Source organism: Mauremys mutica, chromosome 19 (genome assembly GCF_020497125.1).
Source record: "Mauremys mutica isolate MM-2020 ecotype Southern chromosome 19, ASM2049712v1, whole genome shotgun sequence".
Taxonomy (NCBI): Eukaryota; Metazoa; Chordata; order Testudines; family Geoemydidae; genus Mauremys; species Mauremys mutica.
In genome coordinates this window covers 8,809,215-8,830,643 of record NC_059090.1, presented here as the reverse complement: position 1 = coordinate 8,830,643, position 21,429 = coordinate 8,809,215, and the positions used below count along the sequence as shown (strand labels likewise).

Below are 21,429 nucleotides of genomic sequence, written 5' to 3'. Positions count from 1 at the left end.
TGAAATTTCCACAAAAGAAAAATATCTATATTCAAAATGGGCTGGATGGTACTGTGTGAATTTGGTAATCATTACATACAATCCATGAAAATTACATCTTTGCTTCACTGAGGTCGATGGCGCTAAACCTTTCCAGACTACTGAACCCCTTTCAGGAGTCTAATTTATCTTGCAGACCCCCAAGTTTCACCTCACTTAAAAACTACTTGCTTACAAAATCAGACATAAAAATACAAGTGTCACAGCACACTATTACTGAAAAATTGCTTGCTTTTTCATTTTTACCATATAATTATAAAATAAATCAAATAGCAATATAAATATTGTAATTACATTTCAGTGTATAGTGTATATAGAGCAGTATAAACAAGTCATTATCTGTATGAAATTGTAGTTTGTACTGACTTCGCTGGCCTGTTGTAAAACTAAGCAAATACCTAGATGAGTTGATATACCCTCAGGGGTACATGTGCCCCTGGTTGAGAACCCCTGACCTAGGTCACCCAGCAGAAAACCCATAAAAGTAGTGCTGTGTGTCTCCAAAGAGATGTCAATCTAGCTTCCTTGTTTGGAAATCACTGTTTGGCACAGTGCCTTTCAAGGGATGAAAACCAAAAAGGATCCTTAAGAAAGGGGCAACTTGGCCCCCGTACTATCACCACCAAAGCAAAGAGCACTGTACTGTAAGTGACTGCATCTAATAGAATATCTTTTGCTATGTGTGAGGGGGAAGGGGATGAAGTAATTTGTTCCATCAGCTTGTGAAACTGAACTAATTAGCAGACAATCTGCATTGATTGAGACAGCTGCATTCTTTACTGAAAGATTGTAAACATACTGTCTTTGCAGAATTGTTTTTACTGCTGTAAGTGCAAGATACTAAAATGATGTCTTTGATAGCCAAAATTTGGGACTTTTCAGTGACTGTGTATTATAGCAGGGTTGACAGCATCACTGTAGTTAAATCTGTTGTTTCGATTACAAATCTCCTTTTAGTGTGGTTTATATAGTTCCACTGCTATTCATTGCAGTGAAACTTGACAAAGTCTTGAATTAAGATGTTTGAAGAGTTGAAAGTTGTTTAGCCATAATTTTACTATGTCCCTGTAGGACATGGAGCAGAACTGTGCTCTCTACAGCTGTTGCATCTGATTCAGTGCTGCTCCCAGTGTGGACAGGGTGTAGAGTGAGAGAAATTGTAAAGTATGTTTTTATTTTAATGTTTAAAAAATGCTGCACAATAATTAACATACTAATATGCCAAGTTGTCCTGAATTTTAAGAAAACTTTGGGCATTGCCTTCATAAGAACTCCTTATTGTGTAATTCATATTATTGCTAATGTAGATTAACAAGTGGGAGGGATAGCTCAGTGGTTTGAGCATTGGCCTACTAAACCCAGGGTTGTGAGTTCAATCTTTGAGGGGGCCATCTAGAGATTTGGGGATTGGTCCTGCTTTGAGCAGCGGGTTGGACTAGATGATCTCTTGAGGTCCCTTTCAACCCTAATAATCTGTGATTCTATGAAGCATTCAGTGAATTGCATGCTAAATTGTCAATCCATATTAAGAACACTATACAGAATATGCAAACTCTGGCTCTGTATTAGCTTTCAAAGCTCCATAATATTTGCTGAATATTATTCTTAATATACTCTAATGATATGCACATTGTCACCATAGGGCCTGCCTCTGTGTGAAATGCACATGTACTAAACTTTTTCCTTTTTCATGTCACAAAGAATGAGCTAAACAAAATATCCACATTATGTTTCTGGGAACACTTAATTAGAAACTGCACTCTGTATCCCAACAGATGCATTTCAGTTTTAGGTCAATATAAACTGGTGTTTAGAGGACTGCAAAACTCTCCCAAAAGGTTTCAGAATCTGACAACTTGTCTAAAATGCATAACACTCAATATTGGTAGCCTAATGATAGGCATACACTGTTACTGTTCTAAAGGAATATATTATCATATAACTTGTTCATTCTTACGGGTTTGGATATGAACACTAATAGGTCTAAGGGAGGTTTTTTGTTTTAAGAGAGACTTTAAGTAGGATGATATCATAGGGGTAGCCGTATTAGTCTGGATCTGCATCCGACGAAGTGGGTATTCACTCACGAAAGCTCATGCTCCAATACGTCTGTTAGTCTATAAGGTGCCACAGGACTCTTTGCTGCTTTTAAGTAGGATAAAACTTGTTATTTTATATAGTTATTTCTATAGTTATTTTAATTTCTAAATAATTTATCGTACAAACAGTGTTACAAAAATAAATACAAACTGAATTGATATCAATGATCACCCTCCCCCCTTTTCCAAGCCTGGGAAAATGTCTAAGCTTTGCAGCATGCCCCAAAAGTCAACAAACTCTGGCTCTATCAGTCCAAAGGAGGAAGCAAATTTCAGAGTCAAGGACCCTCTCTGAAAAGTCCCTGCCAGAAAACCCCTCCAGCTTAAACTATTTATATGAAGAGCGATTATAATTTGCCAGTAATTTTCTTCTGTTCTTGCTGTTGTTGTAGATATTTGTGTTTGTGAATACAAGCTCACTATCCAGTTTCTTCTGCAGAGTCCTGCAATGAACTCATGAGCCTGCTTTTGACATCAGCCTGTCATTATGTCAGGTATATCAGGAATCCAGCCATATGACTTGACTTCAGGAAGAAGAGAAAAGCTAAGATATCGCTAACCAGTATTTAAACATGTCTTTTAGTAATGCGTAGAAGTGGCAAGGCCAATTATTAAAATTATTAGAGAGGGAAACTTGATTGAATTTTCAAGTAAGATAAACTTGCAAATTTTCCCTAATGTGCAAGTCTATCTTTAATGTTTTTAAACTAATAAAAACAAGGAATTTCTGAGTTAAAACTCCTTACATCCTTCCAAACCATATGTGCTGTGATACATATGATAAGACCATGCACTGTGATCTGCTATGATGTTTCTACAATACCTAGGCTTAGTAGGGGGAAATGAAAAGTAATGTGATGTGTCAGCTCAAATTCAGAATCCCCTAGTTTTCTTCTTCTCCCGGAAGGGTTACTTTATTGGAATATAATTAGAAAAACATTTCCTTTAGGTTTCATTTTCAGATACTTGTTTGTATTTTCTGTTAATGGTTGGGCGTAGGATATTTTCAGGAAAGTTTTAGTAGGTGCAGTTTTATTAGTGGTAATCTCCTTTGGATATCAAAGGACAATGGTAATGATTGTGATGACACCTTTAAGGCCAGATAGCAGTTCTCCTTCATGCATAGTCCCATGATGACTGTTTTCCAAAGATGAGGGGAAGTTCTCTCCTTTATCCAATGCAAGTTAATTGTGAAATTTGGGTGTTCCAATTGGGAGTTTTAATGTGCTATGGATTTGCAGTAATGTTTTCTAAAGTACGTACATTAATGTCTGCAAATTTAATTTAAAGAAATACATATGGATATTTTTCAGAAGTTCTGAGCACTCAGAATTCTGATTGAAACAAGATTCGTGGTGTGTGTGTGTGTGTGTGTATTGACTTGTAGCAACATTCATAGTGAGTTAGAAATCCTGGTCTGTGGTGTTGCATAGGTTTTGCTCACAGCATGGTCATACCTCATTTATTAGTAAAGTTTAGGTTGGAAGAGGTGTAACTAAATACTTTAGCTGTGCTCTGTTACATCATTTAAAGGCTTGAACTTTTTTTTTTATTATTTTTATTTAACCCATGCCTTAAGGTTATGTTTTAATTTCAGTTGAGGCCCTATGAATTATTTAATGTAACCCACTGGTGCCCAGAATCCACATTTCTAGATATTAATAGCAAATAAAACACTATCAGAATTTAGTGAAGGGATATTATAAAATGTCAGTAAAACTTTCTCACCTTAGAGCAATGCTGCTATGCCACCTGGCTGAGAGCAAGTTCTGACTAATGACAGCATAGTATATTAACTCAGTTAAATTGATTGACTGTTCCAAAATATAAAGACCTAAAACCGTATTAAATTCTTATTCATTGAAATTTTCTTTCAACTGAGCTGATTTGGATGTGCTATATGCACTGATCAAAAACTCATAAAATGTAGTTGTCAAGAGGCATTGTCTTTTTTGTTTTTTTTCAATGCCTATTTCTGTGATCACTGTACGATGCCAGCAGTGCTTGTGGTCCCAGTGCTAGCAGTCATTAGCGATGCATTGCCCATTTGACAGTGCTTCTTCCTGAAAGATGCGATCTTGTACTCTCAGGAAGAAGGACAAAAAAGAAAGTGTCTCATGTGGAATCAAATATGCAACAATTATAGTCATTGTTCTAAGGGGTCACTGTGTCAGTAGAGAATATAACAGAAGAGGAACAATTTAATTATTAGGGTAGGTGCTGTTGTGATTATAATTAAGGATACGATTCAGTCACGGGTATTTTTAGCAAAAGTTATGGACAGGTCACGGGTAATAAACAGAAATTCATAGCCTGTGACCTGTCCATGACTTGTACTATATACCTCTGACTAAATCTTAGCTGGGGGTGGGGAGGGGTGCTGCTCTTGGGGGCCGCTACTTTGGGGCGGGGAGCTGGGGGCCAGTGGCACCAGCTGCCGGGGGCCATTGAGGCCAGCAGCACCAACTCCTGCTGCTGCTCAGACGGTCCCTGGGGCCAACCACACAGGCCCTTGCTTGGGCGGTCCCCGGGGACAGCTACCCTGGGGCCACCTGAGCAGTGGCTGGTGCAGCTGGCCGTGGGGCTGCTCCAGCAGTGCCAGTGCAGCTGGCTGTGGGGCCACCCAGCCACTGCTGCTCTGGCCACCCCTGGGACCACTGCTGGGGGCCACCGAGCTGCATCTGCTCAGACGGTCCAGAGGCCAGCCGCACCAGTTGCTGCTCAGGCGGTCCCCAGGGCCAGCTGCAAGCACCAGCCGGTGCGGCTGGCCCAACCGCTTGGGCAGCCCTGGGATCAACTACACCGGCCACTGCAGAAGTCACGAAGGTCACAGAAAGTCATGGAATCGATCACTTCCATGACAGACACGGAGCCCTAATTATAATAGCTTGCTTTTCAAACTGGTCAATTGTTGATCAACTTACTATGACCGGCATGTCAGGCAGATACTGTACAGCTTATTTTGTGCAACTTGGCTGAACAAATCCTTAGTTGACACCTAGCAGTTGGTTTTAGACTCATGGGGTTAGAAGCAACCTTAGGGGTCTGTTGATTCTCTTATTTTATTTATTTTTCATTTGCCATGGTTCTGGGTATGACCATAAGCTGCATCTGACTGGAGGGCCTGGTGTCAGTGTGGGGGGCTACTCGTGGCGGGATAGCTCCTATAAAATACCAGTGTTGCAACCTTCAGAGTAAGGCAAGTATAGGGCACCTTAAAACCCAAGCCCCCACTGCCTTGTGGGTATTCCTTGTTTGGAGTAAGGCTAAGGGACATCGCCCTGACAGAAATGTGACCTCGCTGAGGTGTTAGGCAGTCTGAAGTAGTTCTGATCTGTTGCTCTCTGGTAGAAGATACAACCACACAACTGAGCATCTGAATTTGGTCTGGCCTTTGGACTCTGTCTCAGTGGTTGTCATAGGTTTATTCCCCACTTTGAACTTTAGCGTTCACAAGATGGGGACCTGCATGGACTCCTCTAAACTAAAATCCTAGTTTAGATCTGGTTCTCGCTGCCACCAGTCAGTTTTTAAGTGTCTGACACACTCCCTGTTCCCCCAAAACTTTCCCTGGGGAACACAGATTCAAACTTGAATCTCAACACAAAGGGAAACAACCCATTTCCCCCCTCCCCTCTCCTAGTGCTTAGGAGAGATACCTGATTCAAACTCCTTGAATCAGCCAAAGAGGGATTCACTTTTCCCCCTCCCCTTCCCCTGAAAATCCAAACAAGGGAAGAAATCAATCAAGTTCTAAAAAGAAAAGATTTTATTAAAGAAAGGAAAAAAAAGTACACTCTCTCTGTATTACCAGGATGCAAAAATACAGGGTCTAACTTATAAAAACTGGAGAGACTTCCCCTCCCTCCTCCTCAGCATAATCAAAGTAACAGCAAACAGAAATAAAGAATTCCTTCAGCAAACACACAATTGCAAATATAGAAAGCAACTCAAAAGACTAATCCGCCTTTTTAACTAATACTCACTATACTGGATAGTAGGAAATACTCCAGGAGAACTTGGAGACATGTCTGGCCTCTCTTAGATCCAAAGAGAGCACACACACTCAAACAAAGAACACAGACAAAGCCTTTCCTTCACAGAGATTTGAAATTATCCTGTCCCTTGATTGGTCCTCTGGTCAGGTGTTCATCAGGTTACTGAGCTTGTTAACCCTTTCCAGGTAAAAGAGACCTTAACCCTGATCTGTTTATGACAGTGGTCTAAAGGAGGGATGGTAGGTCTAGGGTAGCCTCCGCCCCTCCATGCTCTTGCTTAGGCATACATGTTGAAGGTGTTGGTGTGATATTCATCAGGCACCTGATTAGACCTTTTATGCGTATACCACGATCCAGTGGATCGACAGTTGCCTATTTGGCAGAAAGAGATGTAATTTGATTTGCCATCAGTTACTATGAGAGTAACAACTTTTAAAGTGTGTGGGTTTTTTCCTTTCCAAGTGATTAACCACATCTAGCGTGTGATTACTTGGTTACATGTCGTCATGTAGCAAGTCCTCAGGTAAAAGTAGTATGGATTGGTGGATTGAGTGTGGGGCTGGGAATCAGGAATTTCCTTCCTTCTAATCCAAGTTTCTAACTACTACTTGCTGTGCAGCCTTGAGCAAATCACTTAAACTGTCTGGGTCGCAGTTTCTGTATATATAAAACAGGAGTAGGGAAACAAAGGTCTTAGCACTGTATAACTACTAAATATTTTGTTTATTTTGTAAGTGCTAAATAAAGTGGGAGTGAAATCTCATTGTTTTCAGGACCTATAAATTTCCTGTTGGGACCTTTCCCTCCTTGATTTAAACCTGGTGTTAAGTTGGCTACATATTGCTGCTGCTGTGGAGGCTGCTTTCAACATTCACTTTCTGGGAGAGAGAGGCAGTTACTTAATGTGTAGGAAGTCAGTTGAGCCATAAGTCCTGACAGTCACAGGAATTGTCATGGTCTAGGTTGGACTTGAAGAATAAAAGAAGAATTGATGTGACTTGTTACAGAAAATGAGAACCAAACTACCATTTCTTCTTTATGGACATATGTTTCTGTTGAAATAAAATGCAATGACAAACACCTTCGTTGCTGTGCATATAAACAAAACAAGAAAAGGGGGGGGCAGGTGTGGCTAAGAGAGAATAGTGTGTGTTGGCTTCATTGCATGAATGGACTCCAGTACAGACGCTTCTTAAAAAGAAATTAAAAAATAAAATTATTTGAAGAAATGCGGGCAGAAAAGCAGAGGCATAGATGCAATGAGCACTTAATTCAATCAGTGTTTTAGCAAAATGTTCCAAGTAAATTGCCAAATAGTTAAAGGAAACTAATTCATTTATGTTGGGACAACAATGAGGTGAACAAGACCCTGGCGGCTTGTGGCCTCTGTAGTAGTGTGGCATTAGATTTGTTATGAGTGGAGTTAGGGTGACAGTTGGATGTGGGTAGAGAAGGAGTTCTGAGAGGTATAATCTAGGCATGATGAAAACTCAGTGGTTTCAAGGATTTGAGGAAAAGCAGGATAAAATGGGGGAATGCTAGAGGCTGTCCTAGACCTGCATGGCAAAGGATTGTGAGCACTGCTGTTGATGACTTCATGGAGTAGATGAATGGCTGTGGAGACTGTATTGTTGCTGTGTCTGATTGTGTATTCCTAACACACAAACCCTTGGACGCAGCTTCTCTGCTGAATCTTAATTCACATCTGAACAATTGGATCAGAGGACTATGCAAAGCAAAATAACAGTATGTGGAAGTAGTTACTTGCAAGTTAGTTTCCCCGGCTTTTGCAACAGATTGCAGTAAAGGGGGAGGGGAAATGGACAAAACTGAGTTCTTGTTAATAATAACTCTGGAAATGAATCCTGCCTTGCTTATGTTGAATACTTTTTTAAAAAATTTACCACCAGTGCAGCTCCACTATTTCTAGCAATGGCGGAAGTGCTAGTGTAAACCCTCACTAGCATTTTATTACTGTGTCAGATTAAGAACTGTTCATGTGAACTGCCCTATTTTTGCTAAACAAGAAAAGAAGCTCATAAGTCAAACCTATTGAATCCTCTGGCTTCCTTATCCTTACTGACCCAAGAACAGCCTCTGAGAGTTTTTGGGACCCAAGGTGCCGATCCAAAAGCAGGAACAGTAGGGACTATTGCAGTGTTCTTCCCCCCAGTACTAATGGACCTATTGCTGTCTCCTCTGCATCTCCAGCAGTATTCTGCTGCTGTCACTGTCTCCTTTGGAAGAGCTGCTGGCTTTTTGCTCCTGTTTCTAGATCTGTTGATGAGTTGCTCTCTGTTTGTGGCACTGGTTTCTTTGACCTGGTGTCAACATGGGAGTAAGATGCCACGGTGGTATTTTAAAGTGTGAGTACTACCTCTTATTGATGTCCACTGAGATACATTGTTGCCCTTCTGTATGTATTCACCCTTTGCCTTATGCTTCGGATACTGCATAAATTCTTTTCTTACCATCCAAAAGTACTGTTTGCAGTACAGTATGTGTTGCAGTTAAAGTATGTTTAAATTCCTGTTTGGTGTCAGCAAATAATAAAATGTTTCTTCCACTCTGGAACTTCCTAACCAGTTCCAAAGGTGAAAGGTAACCACAGTGGTTCTTCAAAGTGACAGTATATCTGCTATACAGCCTCCTTGCATTTAAAGCTTTTGGCTTTAAATTCTCCTACTGGAGTCTGAAATTCAGGCATTCTGTGCATTGCCTGTTGGTTGCTCGCCATCCATGTTTGTTTTCTAAGGGCTGGTCTACACTGGGCGGGGGGGAGGGGAGGGTCGATGTAAGATAGGTCGACTTCAGCTACACTATTCTGTAGCTGAAGTTGCGTATCTTATTTCGACTTACCTCCCATCCTCACGGCGCGGGATCGATGGCCGTGGCTCCCCCATCGACTCCGCTTCCGCCGATCACCCTGGTGGAGTTCCAGAGTCGACGGGAGCACGTTCGGGGATTGATATATCGCGTCTCCTCTAGACGCGATATATCAATCCCCGATAGATCGATTGCTTCCCGCCGGTCTGGCGGTTAGTCTGGACATACCCTAAAGGAGGTGAAGTAAACAGTGATGCTTATGATGAAGTTCAATGTCCAGCTCAATGGTGTTTGATTTTGATTTGTGCTAATAAATAGCACTGGATTGAGCCAACATGGAATGTATGTTACAGGAAAGAGAGAGAAACTTCTGCATCAGATCTTAGCTTACTGGTGTCACCATTTTTTACATTAGTTTAAATTATTTTGAGTAGTTTTTTTGTTGAAAGTTTGTTTTAACTGTGTTCATTATCCTTTCTGAAAATAAACCTAATTTCACTTTTAACAAAAGGCTGACCTTCCAGACATCTTAACAATAGAAATTTGGTGGTGCTAATTTATGGTTCTTAGAGTGCTTGTTCATGACAATTCCAGTCAGGTGTGTGCATGTGCCGCATGCATGACAGCTGGAAGATTTTTCCCCTAGCAGCATCCATAGGGTTCGCCTGGGTGCCCCCTGGAGTTGTGCCTTCATGGTGCCCAATATAGGGCCCTGCCAACCTGCCACCCCCTCAGTTCCTTCTTACTGCCAGTGACGGCTAGCTGGAACTTCCCGCGCTCTTGCTTCTGCAGGCACCTTTAGCAGTGTCCCATTGTATTTTGTATATAGTTAGTAGTAGTAGTTTTTGTCTTAAGTTAATAGTAGAAGTAGGGTAAGTTTTTGTTATGGGGGTTCCACCCCCTTGTTTCTCCCCCGCCACCAGGGCATGCCTCGGTTGCCAGGGTTCAAATGGTGTGGAGTCTGGGGAAAGTTTATGCCAAAAAGTGACGTGCGCACTTCTTGTTTGAAGTGTTTTGGTGAGAGTCACCGAAAAGACAAGGGCCGCATTTGTAAAGGGTTTCGGGTGAGGACTCTTAAGGATCTCAAGCAGACACTCAGGCTTATCCTCATGGAGGCAGCCCTCTGCCTGCAATCTGACCCGGGTCGGCGAAGCCCGTGTGGACTGCCACCACCTCTGTGTGCAGCGCACCGGCACCAACGGCATGCGAGTCAGCTCCTAGAAAGGAGACTAAGGACTCCTGGCACCAACACGGTGCTGAACATAAGACTTTTGGTAGGTGCAGATCTGTATTCCTGGTGTCCCAGAAGAAAAAGAGGCAGGAGAGAGGGCACTCTCCCCCTCCTAAGCCTAAGGAGACAGTGTCAGGGAGACCTCAGCCCACACAGCCTATTTCAGGCCCGGCAGTTCCCAGGGGCTCGTCGACTCCTGCCCTGCAAGGGGTCCAGTCGAGTCCGTCCCACTACCATTCTCCGGACCATCATGGCTGGGACATTCAACTCCCCTCCACTCCGGAGACTTTTTTGAGGCGGCACAGGACCTTATTCACCTGACAGATCTGCCTTCTCCAAGGAGGGATGAGGCATTGGTGTTAGCCAGGTCGTCTATGGAAACCACCAACTCAGTGGCCCTTTTGAACTCTCGGGCCTTACCATCAGTCAGACAGGTTCTCAGCAGCAGGAACCCCTCCATAAGAGCTACCTGCCTTGCCAAGTGGAAGAGATTTTCAATTTGTTCAGCGCAGCACCATTCGTCTCTGACTCTCACCTCAGTGCCACTTATACCGGACTATCTTCTCCACCTCAAGCAGCAGGGACTGTCTGTGTCGTCAGTAAGGGTTCACTTGGCTGCCATCTCTGCCTTCCACCCAGGCACAGAGGGATGCTCGATCTTTGCCAACCTGTTGGTCAGCCATTTCCTTAAAGGTCTCGACAGGCTATACCCACAGGTCCGACAGTCTGTCCTGGCTTGGGACCTCAGTTTGGTCCTATCCAGACTCGTGGGGCCGCCATTTGAGCCTTTGGCGACGTGCTCCCTGAGTGCGCGCGCTCTCGCCCTCCCTCCCTCTCTCGTGCGCGCGCTCTCGCTCGCCCTCCCTCTCTCGAGCGCTCGCCCTCCCTCTCTCGAGCGCTCGCCCTCCCTCTCTCGAGCGCTCGCCCTCCCTCTCTCGAGCGCTCGCCCTCCCTCTCTCGAGCGCTCGCCCTCCCTCTCTCGAGCGCTCGCCCTCCCTCTCTCGAGCGCTCGCCCTCCCTCCCTCCCTCTCTCGAGCGCTCGCTCGCTCTCATATATATACACAAGATCGCATTTCTGGTAGCGATAATCTCAGCTAGGAGGGTGTCTGAGCTCAGGGCACTAACATCAGAGCCCACTTACACTATTATTCCATAAGGACAAGGTTCAGCTCAGGCCTCACATGGCTTTTCTCCCAAAGTTTGTCTCCCAGTTTCACATCAGCTAGGACATCTTCCTCCCTGTAGTCTACCCTAAGCTGATCTCGAGCAGCAGGGAGCAGAGGCTTCACTCATGGGATGTCCGCAGAGCGCTAGCCTTATACGTTGAGAGAATGAAGCCATTCTGAAAGTTTGTCCAGTTATTCGTGGCAGTGGTGGATGGAATGAAAGGTCGTCTTGTCTCCTCTGAATGGATTTTGTTGTGGATCATGTCCCGCATCCATGAGTGCTACAGTCTGGCAGGGGTGCCTGCTCCTTTGATTCCTGCACACTCCACCAAGGCTCAGGCCTCTTCAACGGTGTTCCTGGCGCAGGTTCCCACCCAGGAAATCTGCAGTGCAGCGACGTGGTACTCCATACACACTTTCACCACACACTGTGCAGTCACCCAGCAGGCCAGAGACGATGCGGCCTTTGGAAGAGCAGTGCTCCAATCATTGGCGATTCCGACCTCACCTCCTGAACTTGGGCTTGTGAGTCACCTGATTTGGAATTGACGTGAACAAGCACTCAAAGAAGAAAAAAGTTACTCACCTCATAACTATTGTTCTTCAACATGTGTTCATGTCCATTCCAATACCCACTCTCCTATCCCTCTGTCAGAGTAGCCGACAAAAAGGAACTGAGGGGGTGACGGGTTGGCAGGGCCCTATATTGGGTGCCATGAAGGACCAACTCCAGAGGGCGCCCAGGCCGACTCTACGGATGCTGCTAGGGGAAGAATCTTTCGGCTGTTGTGCACATGGTGTGCTCTCACACTTGATTGGAATGGACATGAACAACACATCACAAAGAACAACAGTTATGAGAAGGTGAGTAACCATTTTTTCCTATCAAGATGTTTTTGTTTTGGATGAAACTTCAGATAGTGTGTGTTTCCCTTCACTGTTTTGCTGCATGCCTGGAGAAACGTCAAACATACAGAGCAGTTTTTTTAGCTGCTCTAAAATATTTTATTCTTCATACTATAATTGACTCCCCCACACTTGTCTCCTGTTGCAGGACTGCTGAGAAGTGTCATAGTTTAAACCTTATTCTCTCTTTTCCCCCCACCTTATCAGCAAGCGGTCAGTATACTTCTGCTGGCATGGTTAGTAGGCTGCAGAAACATGTCAAACATATAATGCAGATATCTTAGCTGCTGTAAGAAACACTTTCTTTTTCAGTTTCCCTTAATCAGGTATTTAAAGAGAGGAAAAATTTTCAAAGCTACATTGAATTAATTTTTGATCAATAGATAAATGTAGTCCCAAGAGAAGCCTGAAGTGAACTATTACAGAATACCCTTTTCATTTTGTTGACTTGGTAGCTAATGAACAGGGAATTATTGATAGTGCATTACAGAAGAAGTCAGCTTCATGGCACTGCACTGTCTTGCCCCATGGCAAACCGCATGGAGCTCAGGCTCATGCACTCACACCTGGGAGCACTGAGGAGATTAAGCTTTATTCTCCTAAAAAGGGAGAACAAGTGTGGGATAATTATAGTATAGTGCATATATATTATTTTCATTGATTTTACAACTAAATGTCTTGATGTGACATTCCTAGATTAGTTCCAAAATGAAATGGAATGCTACTTTTTCTAATGTTAAACTAGAACAGTTTCTCAGGAGATCATATCCCTGAGCCTTCCTTCTGGAGTCTTGGTGCCCCAGCTAAAGTTCTGAAGTAGAACTGTGACTGACCATAGTGTGGATTTAGGAGCATGATTCTGTTGTAGCTACTGTGAATGCATAACACCTATTGAACTCTGTGGGAGTTCAGTGTGGGCAGACCTGTTGAGAGAAGTTTGGGCCCTGATACATCACATTCACAAGTCCCATTTCACCCCAGTTATAGATATTTTGGGGGGACTTGCGCTCAGGGTCCTGGTACAAATGTCCCCCTGTTCCCACCCGCTCGTCAGTCCTGAGTGTGTGCAATGGCTGCAGGATTAGCCACTTAAAATATTGGAACAGTATGGGAAAAACATAAGTGAGAGTAAGAAATGTAAATGGTGCAGGGGAAAATGCAGAGAAATAGTTTTTTAAAATTACAACTTAAGTTATAAGAAATGAGGCAAGAATAGTGCTGCAGAGGCGTTGAATGGGCCTGTTGCTATGAAATTGATCCTCAGCCCTGGGCATTCTGTTATCCCCTGGTTCTGCCTGCAGAGCCACCAGCTTATTTCTGTTTCTCTCCCAGTGGATCTATCATTTGCCACTAGGAAGGAGAGGAGAAGATGGAGGGGTGCAACGCCTTTTTAGAGACACAGGTGGTGGGCACAATCTGCTATTACCTGCCCTCTCTCCCAGTGGCAATTTAAAGGGCTCTTGAGAATTCTGATTCTCCTTCCCTTATCTCTCCTCCAGTGCCCAAAATTAAACTATTGTTTACACATCCTCCCCACCCACCTATTATCTCTCTCCAGTCTCCACCAAATCTAGTATCTATGCACATTCTCACCATTGATTCTTTCCTCTAGCTTCTCCTTTCCATCTCCTGTTTCCCTCACTGCTAGGGTGAAGGGAAGGGAAGGAGATTGGAGAGAAGCAGATTGGAGATTCTTGGTAATGCGTGGTCTTCTCTTCTTGAGGTTCATCTTCTTTCACCCTTCTCTGGAAACGTTAACTGTGGGTGGGGTGGGGAGTCCTCTTGCAGTGTTCTGAATACATAGGTAGTGTCCCCTTTCTGAGAACTCTTCCCAGACAGAGCAGTAAGAAAGCCCTCTAATTCCAGAAGAGTCAGGTGCTTGCACATAGTGCTTCTGGGCAGGGAGCTGTAAATACTGGTTGCAGCTCTTAATTATAAGATGGGATTTTTGTTTCTGCACGTGTCTGGGAGTCTGTATGATCTGTTCAATATTCTAGAGGGTCAGTGGGGGCTGCAAGTGGCCTTCAGGCTTTGAGTACCAAGGGAATATACCATTGCTTTCTCTGTTTTTAACATGTTAAATAAAAATTAAAAGAAAAAATATTAAATGATATTCTAGTGGAACTTCATAATTGTCACATTAATCAAATTTATGATGAATCTGTTTAGTATTAATGTTACAGTGAATATCAAATTAACCTTGTGGTGTGTTTATGATGTAGTTCTGATACAGCATAAAAGAAATATTTGATGTTGATATTTAAGGATTCCTTTTTAATAAGACTTACATTTAAGAGTATAATGCTTTCTTTTCCTTGTGTTCCCCCATTTAAAAAGTGAATGTAATGTTGGTGAAAGGGTCATGGACAGCTCCGAAGAGGATGGTCATTACCTAACCACAAAACAAGTGTACAATGGGTAATATAAAACTCCCCTAACCACCTCTCCAATCTGCCTTAACTTGATCTGACCACCGTGGGGTGGAATTAGTTTATTTCCATGTCTCTGCCTGACCTCGCTTCTCGAATGAGAAAGTGTCCTGAGACTCCAACTCATTTTTGCACAGGCCATTGAACAGTGGTAAAGTTTGGATATCCTTCACTAAAAGTTTAGTAACCAGATTTGAATTAGTGACCCTGGAGGTGATGAGCTCTGAATCCCCTGCATGGTTTGGTCCCCAGTATAACACCTTTATGGTTTGGTTTCTGTTGCTTTTAATCTTGACAATTTTAGACTTCAAAGTTGTGGGGAATTGTTAGACAACAAAAGAATATTTGGTCTGAGAGATTGGCATCCTGTAATTTTAATGGAACCTAGAATACTTTTCTCTTTGTAATCTTAAATCTCCTCTTATTGGCTACATAGAACCTATTGTGGCTGATGGGCCAGAAATTTTGTCTTATGCAGAAGGTTTTGAGATCACAAGTTTATCCATGTGGTATCAGTCTCTTACAAGAATAATTCAGTGTACGGTATTGAATTTTGCAATAATCCCAGTCTCTCCTGAGACATTCCTGTGTATGCCACAAATGTGAGAAAATCTTCCGTAATTATTGTATTGTTGCACCCAACGCACAACTAGTTTTTTCTAATAAATGGACTTTGTAGCTCTGGTGTCTAAATAGTTATGATCAAGAAATGAAGAACAAATTAAAATGGTGCTAATTTTCGGCTTGCCAGCCTTGACAATGTCTCTTTAAGATTGCATTAATTTCTATTCTTCTACAACTTTTTTAGCTAGAGGACTGGATATACTTTGCTTGTTTGAGTGTCTAAACTATTCCTAGCTCTTTTTGTTGTTACTCATAGACACTGGACCAGGTTCTGAGTTGTGTCTCTGGGCTGTGCTACATTACGCTTTCCATCCACTGTGTCAAGCTGTCAATTCAGCAGCTCAGGAGTATTGATACATAGTTTCATATCTGCCATTCTCCTTTTTTCCTGGGCATGTCCTGTATGCTGAAGGGTGACATAGCCTAGGTACTGGTATGGTGGTTTCTTACCACCAACGGATTCCTCTGTGCAGGGGAAATTCTCAAGAGGCTGCTTTATACCAGTAGAATGGCACAAAGCAAACAGGCCATGGGGGAGTGTTTGATGTTCTATCTAACTCCTCTACTCTCATAGTGCAAAATAAGATCTTTGTCTGAAGCAGTTCTTCACTTTCTTCCTCTTCTCTAAAATTGGAAGCAAAAAACTGTATTGTCAAATCTGCTACTTCTCTATTCTTTCTTTCTAATTCATTACTAATACTTCTTAGTAGACTGCATTTGCTTGATATTTTTGTCTACTGCAACTCTCTCCAATGTCATCAGTTTTTCTTCTTGCTTTTAACTTCTGCTTATTTCCAAAATATAGATTTCCAAATTGTTGTCCTTACCAGATTTTATTTATACTTTTGAAAAGCCTTCTGTTTATCCGTTATTGCTCTTTATATTAAAGTCTAACCACATTAGTTTCTGTTGCTCTTTTGTCTTGCATAAAATTAACTGGGATGAATTTCAAATGTGGCTTATCCAACTGTTAAATATTTCCAACTTTTCTGCAATAGATTTCATATGCTGCTGTTATAGAATTCTAAACCAAAATCTTTTGGACATATTGCCTTTAAAATTTACCTTAAAGTCAGAAATATTGAGGTTTTTTTTAAAGTGCTATGCGGATATTTGGATCACTATCTCCAGCATGGTTCCTAGTTTTAGATATATCATATTTTTTAGGATTAAATTAATTAAGGTCTATATGTAACAGAAAGAAACTTAAGATATCTCTTTGTGAGGAAGTGAAAATTAAGGAAAAAAACCACTTACATCCTTCTGAGTTGGGTACTGCAAAAGAAAAACCTCAGACCCGTCCTCTTCTTCCCCCTACTCCCGTCAGACTTATGGAATCATGTAAAATATGTGCACATCAACTCAGTCTATGCTTCAGACTTGCTAAATTAGTTTAAACCTAAAAGTAACAGAAGAGTGGCAGGATTTATACATGAGAGAACCAATAATTTTAATCCAGATTTCTTTCACAAAATGCCTAGAAAGAAGATCAAGGGCTAAAATCCTGGCCTTATATTTTTTCATCTGGTTGTGTCAATCTGATTTTTTTTAATTGATATTTGTTTATATCTAAATCTTTTATTCAGTTTCATAGGATTGGCAATTTCTGCCCAGGAGAATAGCAGAGGTTTTTTAGACCAGGAGTAAGATTTACTGGCAGAGTTATGTGGAGAAGATGGCCCAGAACCTGTCTACATTATGCCTCACTTTAGCAAGTAGTTTTGCTCACTTTTCATGAACATTAGATTAAGTCAAAATGAAAGAAAATCAATTAAAAGTAAAGAAAATGTAGTGCCAGATTCTCTGCATAAATACATGGATATAGCGCCTGTTGACTTAAGTGAAAATGTTGCACATATCTGAGTGGGAAAATTAATATTTTAAATATAACATTCAAATATTGCAAAAGCAAGTAGAGTGATTCAGAATGATGTGAATAGTGTTGGCTTATGTGCTGATAAATGACCCATGCAATGCAGCATGGTTTAATTTAAAGTACGGTGTTGAGTACAGAAGAAAGATGTGATGGTGGATAGTATGTTGAAATCATTTTGGGCAAAGCTTGGCAGTAATGTTATAGCTGTATTGGTAGTTCTGTTTACTATAAATTGGTGGAAGTTATTCTGGCATTCATAAAGTATGACTACAGACGAAGGATATTGTGTGTATTTCTAGTGGCAAAACAATCAGCAAAGGGATAACTACAGTTATTGATAATGTAACGGGGACAAGTTCCAATGTGAAGTAGAGACTGAGGAAAAGATCATTTGGTCTTTAGAACAGAAGGAAGTCTCTTATTGTGGGATGTCCCCAAATTTTAAAAACTTTGTATGGAGAAGAACCTAGTGATCCCAGTGAGTAGTTTGTGATTTTAAGAATAACTTTGAAGTAAAGCCATCATCAGTTGACATAGAGGAGGAACTTGTACTTCAGTTATTCAGACATAGCTTTTTCACTCAGAATAACTAAAACAGAGAGTGCTTCCAAAGTCAGCAAAGGAAATAGGTGATGTAAGCCATTTAAAAATGGAACTGACTTGAACGTGAAGTAGACATACTACTTTTAGTTTGATTTGAGGATTATTATGAGGTATATGTTGCATTAGTTTTGTTTCTGGTATCTTACTATATTACCTTACTATTATATAATCCTAAATGTTTTTGGAAAAAATATCTACTTGATTTTCCTACATGCAAGCAAGTCATTTTTGGTTTCAGGACAGAATTTAAGTTCTGTGGCACTTAGTGTTTAACTACATTCAGGGGAAGTAATTTCTGGAGGTTGGTATCTTTGTTCTGTGCATTCTTGAGAGGAGTCGGTATGAAGGTATATATTTTTATTTATCTGGGGTAAATGACCTTCTCTTCAACTAAGAGCAATTACAATCTTGCTGTTTCTTTTCTTTTTCTTGACAGAGAGAGCTTGATGCCACAGCAACGGTATTGGCTAACCGACAAGATGAAAGTGAGCAGTCTAGAAAAAAGCTTATTGAGCAAAGTCGTGAGTTCAAGAAAAACACTCCAGAGGTAATGTGAAAAGCTACTTAAGTTATTTGACTTTCTTGATATAATATATTTTAATTGACTTTTGGGGGATTTAAATTTGAACACCGTACTTAACATAAATGGCTTGTTTACATTTCATAATCATCTAAAACTCAGAGACATTGTAAAAATCTTTTTTCTGTGGTAATCCAAAATTTATCACTCTACATGCATGTAGACCCTTAAATGTAAATCAAGGGTGAAATTTCAGCTCTGCTCTGCATTGGCCCATCTGTTTCCACTGAAATCAAATGAAGTTTTACCATTGACTTCAATGGGAACAGATCTAGGCCAATGCTCAGCATTGGGGCAGAAGAAAATAAGACATCAGTGAGCAGAAGTGGGCAAAGCTATGGAGGGAGAGAGGTCTGAGTCATGGAGGGTACAGAAGGAGGTGTGAGGCAGAGGGGATAAACATCTTTTCAAAGGCTGATTTCTCAAATAAGCAAAGTATCTGGAAGTTGGAGGATTTATATATGCATTCTGCAAATTTTATGTGTGTTCTCACCTTTCTATGAAGAACAAAACCTCAGATAACCCAAAATGCAAAAATGACTTTCTGCATTTACCAGTTTGTTGGCTTATTTGGAGAACTGTCCTTGGCAAATTTCTTCACACACTGACAACTGTATTTTTATCAAGCAGAAATTTACTGAAAAAAGGGCTTTTAAATGCATTGTGCGAGGTCTCTCAGTAAACTTTTAGTACATTGTCTGGCTGCTCATACTCAGAGGAAAGCCCGGCATTCTTATAGAGGCATTGTTTTCCCACTCAGTTTTTCAAGTCGGTGGCTTGCTTCTGCAGTAAATAAGCAAGACATACTGGTAAGTGAATGGTTTTTAATATGTTAATCATATGGTGGTAGAAATTAAGATTTTTTTTTTTAAATAAAAACACACTACTGCAGCCTTTTGTTCACTAATTTGGTACAGAATGTTTTCCTTGTCTTCAGAAGTAGAGATGGATTAGATCCAAAACAATGATGTGGATCATCCTCAATATTTGGGGAAGCTTGGATCTATTCCGACTTCTACAGGTTGAGCTCATCTCTCTTTGTCACTGCCAGATCACATTCTCCTGTAAGCTTGTATAGATTCCTTGGTGTTCCTTTTCTCTCTTTCCTCTGTTGCTATGATGTTTCCTTTTCAGTCTTCTCTGCTTCTGAACAGGAATTTCATAGTATACTTCATCATACTCTACTTTCTTTGACAGAACTAAAAAATAAAGTGAGCTTTAAAAAAAGAAAAAGGTAACTTTTATGCAATTACTGCGTTCAGAGACAGAGGAAGTATTTCAGATGTGACGGGGCCAACCTGTGCTTCCTCAGTTGATTGTTGATATAGGAGTAATTTTTCTTCAGGTAGCGTCTCTGAGTATTCCACTTGATGAATGTGTGCACCACGCACCCTTGATCATAGATTTTTATTACCAGTGTCCATTCGGTTTGCCCATGTGCTATTGGTATCGTCGTGCCCCAAACCAAGGCTAAAACAGGCTTTGTGAGCAAACCGGCCCTCAGTTCCTTCTGAACTGCCTGGCCCAAGACAGAGATAGCATGTCCACCTCTGTAGCACTCTAGACTCACCCAGGTAGCTAACACACTTGCAGTGTCCATCGCTGACTGGAATGGCCTCTTTACGTGAGAGGCAGCATTTAAACCCCAGTGAACTGGGCATGCCCCTCACAGGGAGAATTTCCCTGCAGGGAATAGAACAAGTCTCTCTCTAACCAAAAAAAGTTTTTTGTTTTTGTTTGTTTAAATTCCCCCCACCAAACTAACGACAACTAACAAACCAGCTAGCTAATCTAAAAAGAAGCTACATAACTGCTGAGGTAGCCAATAAGTGAAACTTCTGTCTAGCCCTGAAATCAGGGTCTGGAAGAACCAAGATCTCAAACTTTTGACTCCTTGTGATGGAACGTTCCCCTTGATCTGCTTCAGAACCAGGTCAGCTTCCCCTCCAACCCTCCCCGAGGCATCAGTCTTTGGGAATTTCTACCCCCACTTCCATCTTGGTGCAAGATTACCCTAGTAAGTAGACCTTCTCAGAGCCCTCCTTCAGATCCTCTAAAAAAAACAGATCTAGTTCCCTTCTTGGGGCTTCTCCTTCAAAAAGACCTTGGTCTCTAGCCTCCTCAGAGGTCTTCCTTGAGTCTTGGTACCATAGAGGGGAAACGCTCTTCTGGAACAGGGGATGTGAGAAAACAGGGTTCCAGGAAGACCTTGTACCATTGGCTGGAGATGGCACCAAACATAGAAGATCAGTACCATCGACTCTGGCTCCTCTCTCAATGCCATTACCAAGTGTCACGGTACCATGTAAGCCTCCAACCTCATTGTCGCAGCCTTGAAGTGCCTTATGCCTCTGGTATAATCTGACAAGGACAAACACTCGGTACTACAACATCTGTTGGTACTGCAAGACTTCAGATACCAGAGACACTTGGTGATGGCTTCTGATCCAGAGTGTCTGTTGCTGACAGGTACCAAGCATATTTCTGTATCGAGAGCCTCTTGATAGCTGGATCCTTTTGCATCCCCGGTACCATAACCTACCTTCTTCCCGCACCCCCCCCCCCTTCCGCTGGGAGCTCCTCCATTTGAAGAAGAGGAGGATGTTGATGATGACCTCTCCTGTGCTGCTTCCATTTCAGTGCAGGGTTCTCCGATTATACCCTTACACTAACCCTCTCTCGAAGGGACAGGGAAGATGCTCCAGGATCTTATCAGTCCTGGTGGGAGTAACCCTGGAATCCATCCCATCATACGTATGGGCCTGGCTGGGATGATTTAGTTGGTGTTGGTCCTGCTTTGAGCAGGGGGTTGGACTAGATGACCTCCTGAGGTCTCTTCCAACCCTAGTCTTCTATGAGTCTAAATGGCCATATTGGGATCTCTGGGCGTCTATCACTGGTAATTCTCTCGGGCCCAGACCCATCCTATCGGTAATTCTTTCGGGCCGAGACCCAGCCTATCATCCCTATGATAGGGAGACACAAGCTGCCTCCCCCCACCAAGCAACAGGAGGGAACGTTTGAGGAGCAGGATACCAGGGTGGACAAAGAA

General features: G+C 42.0%; 1 protein-coding gene across 21 annotated transcripts in view; it reads left to right on the top strand.

The window, feature by feature from the left end:
• CUX1 (cut like homeobox 1) overlaps positions 1-21,429 on the top strand; it is a 417,182-nt gene that overhangs the window by 72,008 nt on the left and 323,745 nt on the right. For 11 of the 21 annotated variants that reach the window (XM_044993432.1, XM_044993419.1, XM_044993418.1 and 8 more), the window contains 2 exons: positions 18,234-18,344; positions 19,138-19,186. In XM_044993432.1, the coding sequence (XP_044849367.1) occupies positions 18,234-18,344; positions 19,138-19,186 (160 nt within the window). The remainder of the gene's footprint in view (positions 1-18,233; positions 18,345-19,137; positions 19,187-21,429) is intronic. The other 10 variants (XM_044993433.1, XM_044993434.1, XM_044993427.1 and 7 more) reach the window with 1 other exon arrangement.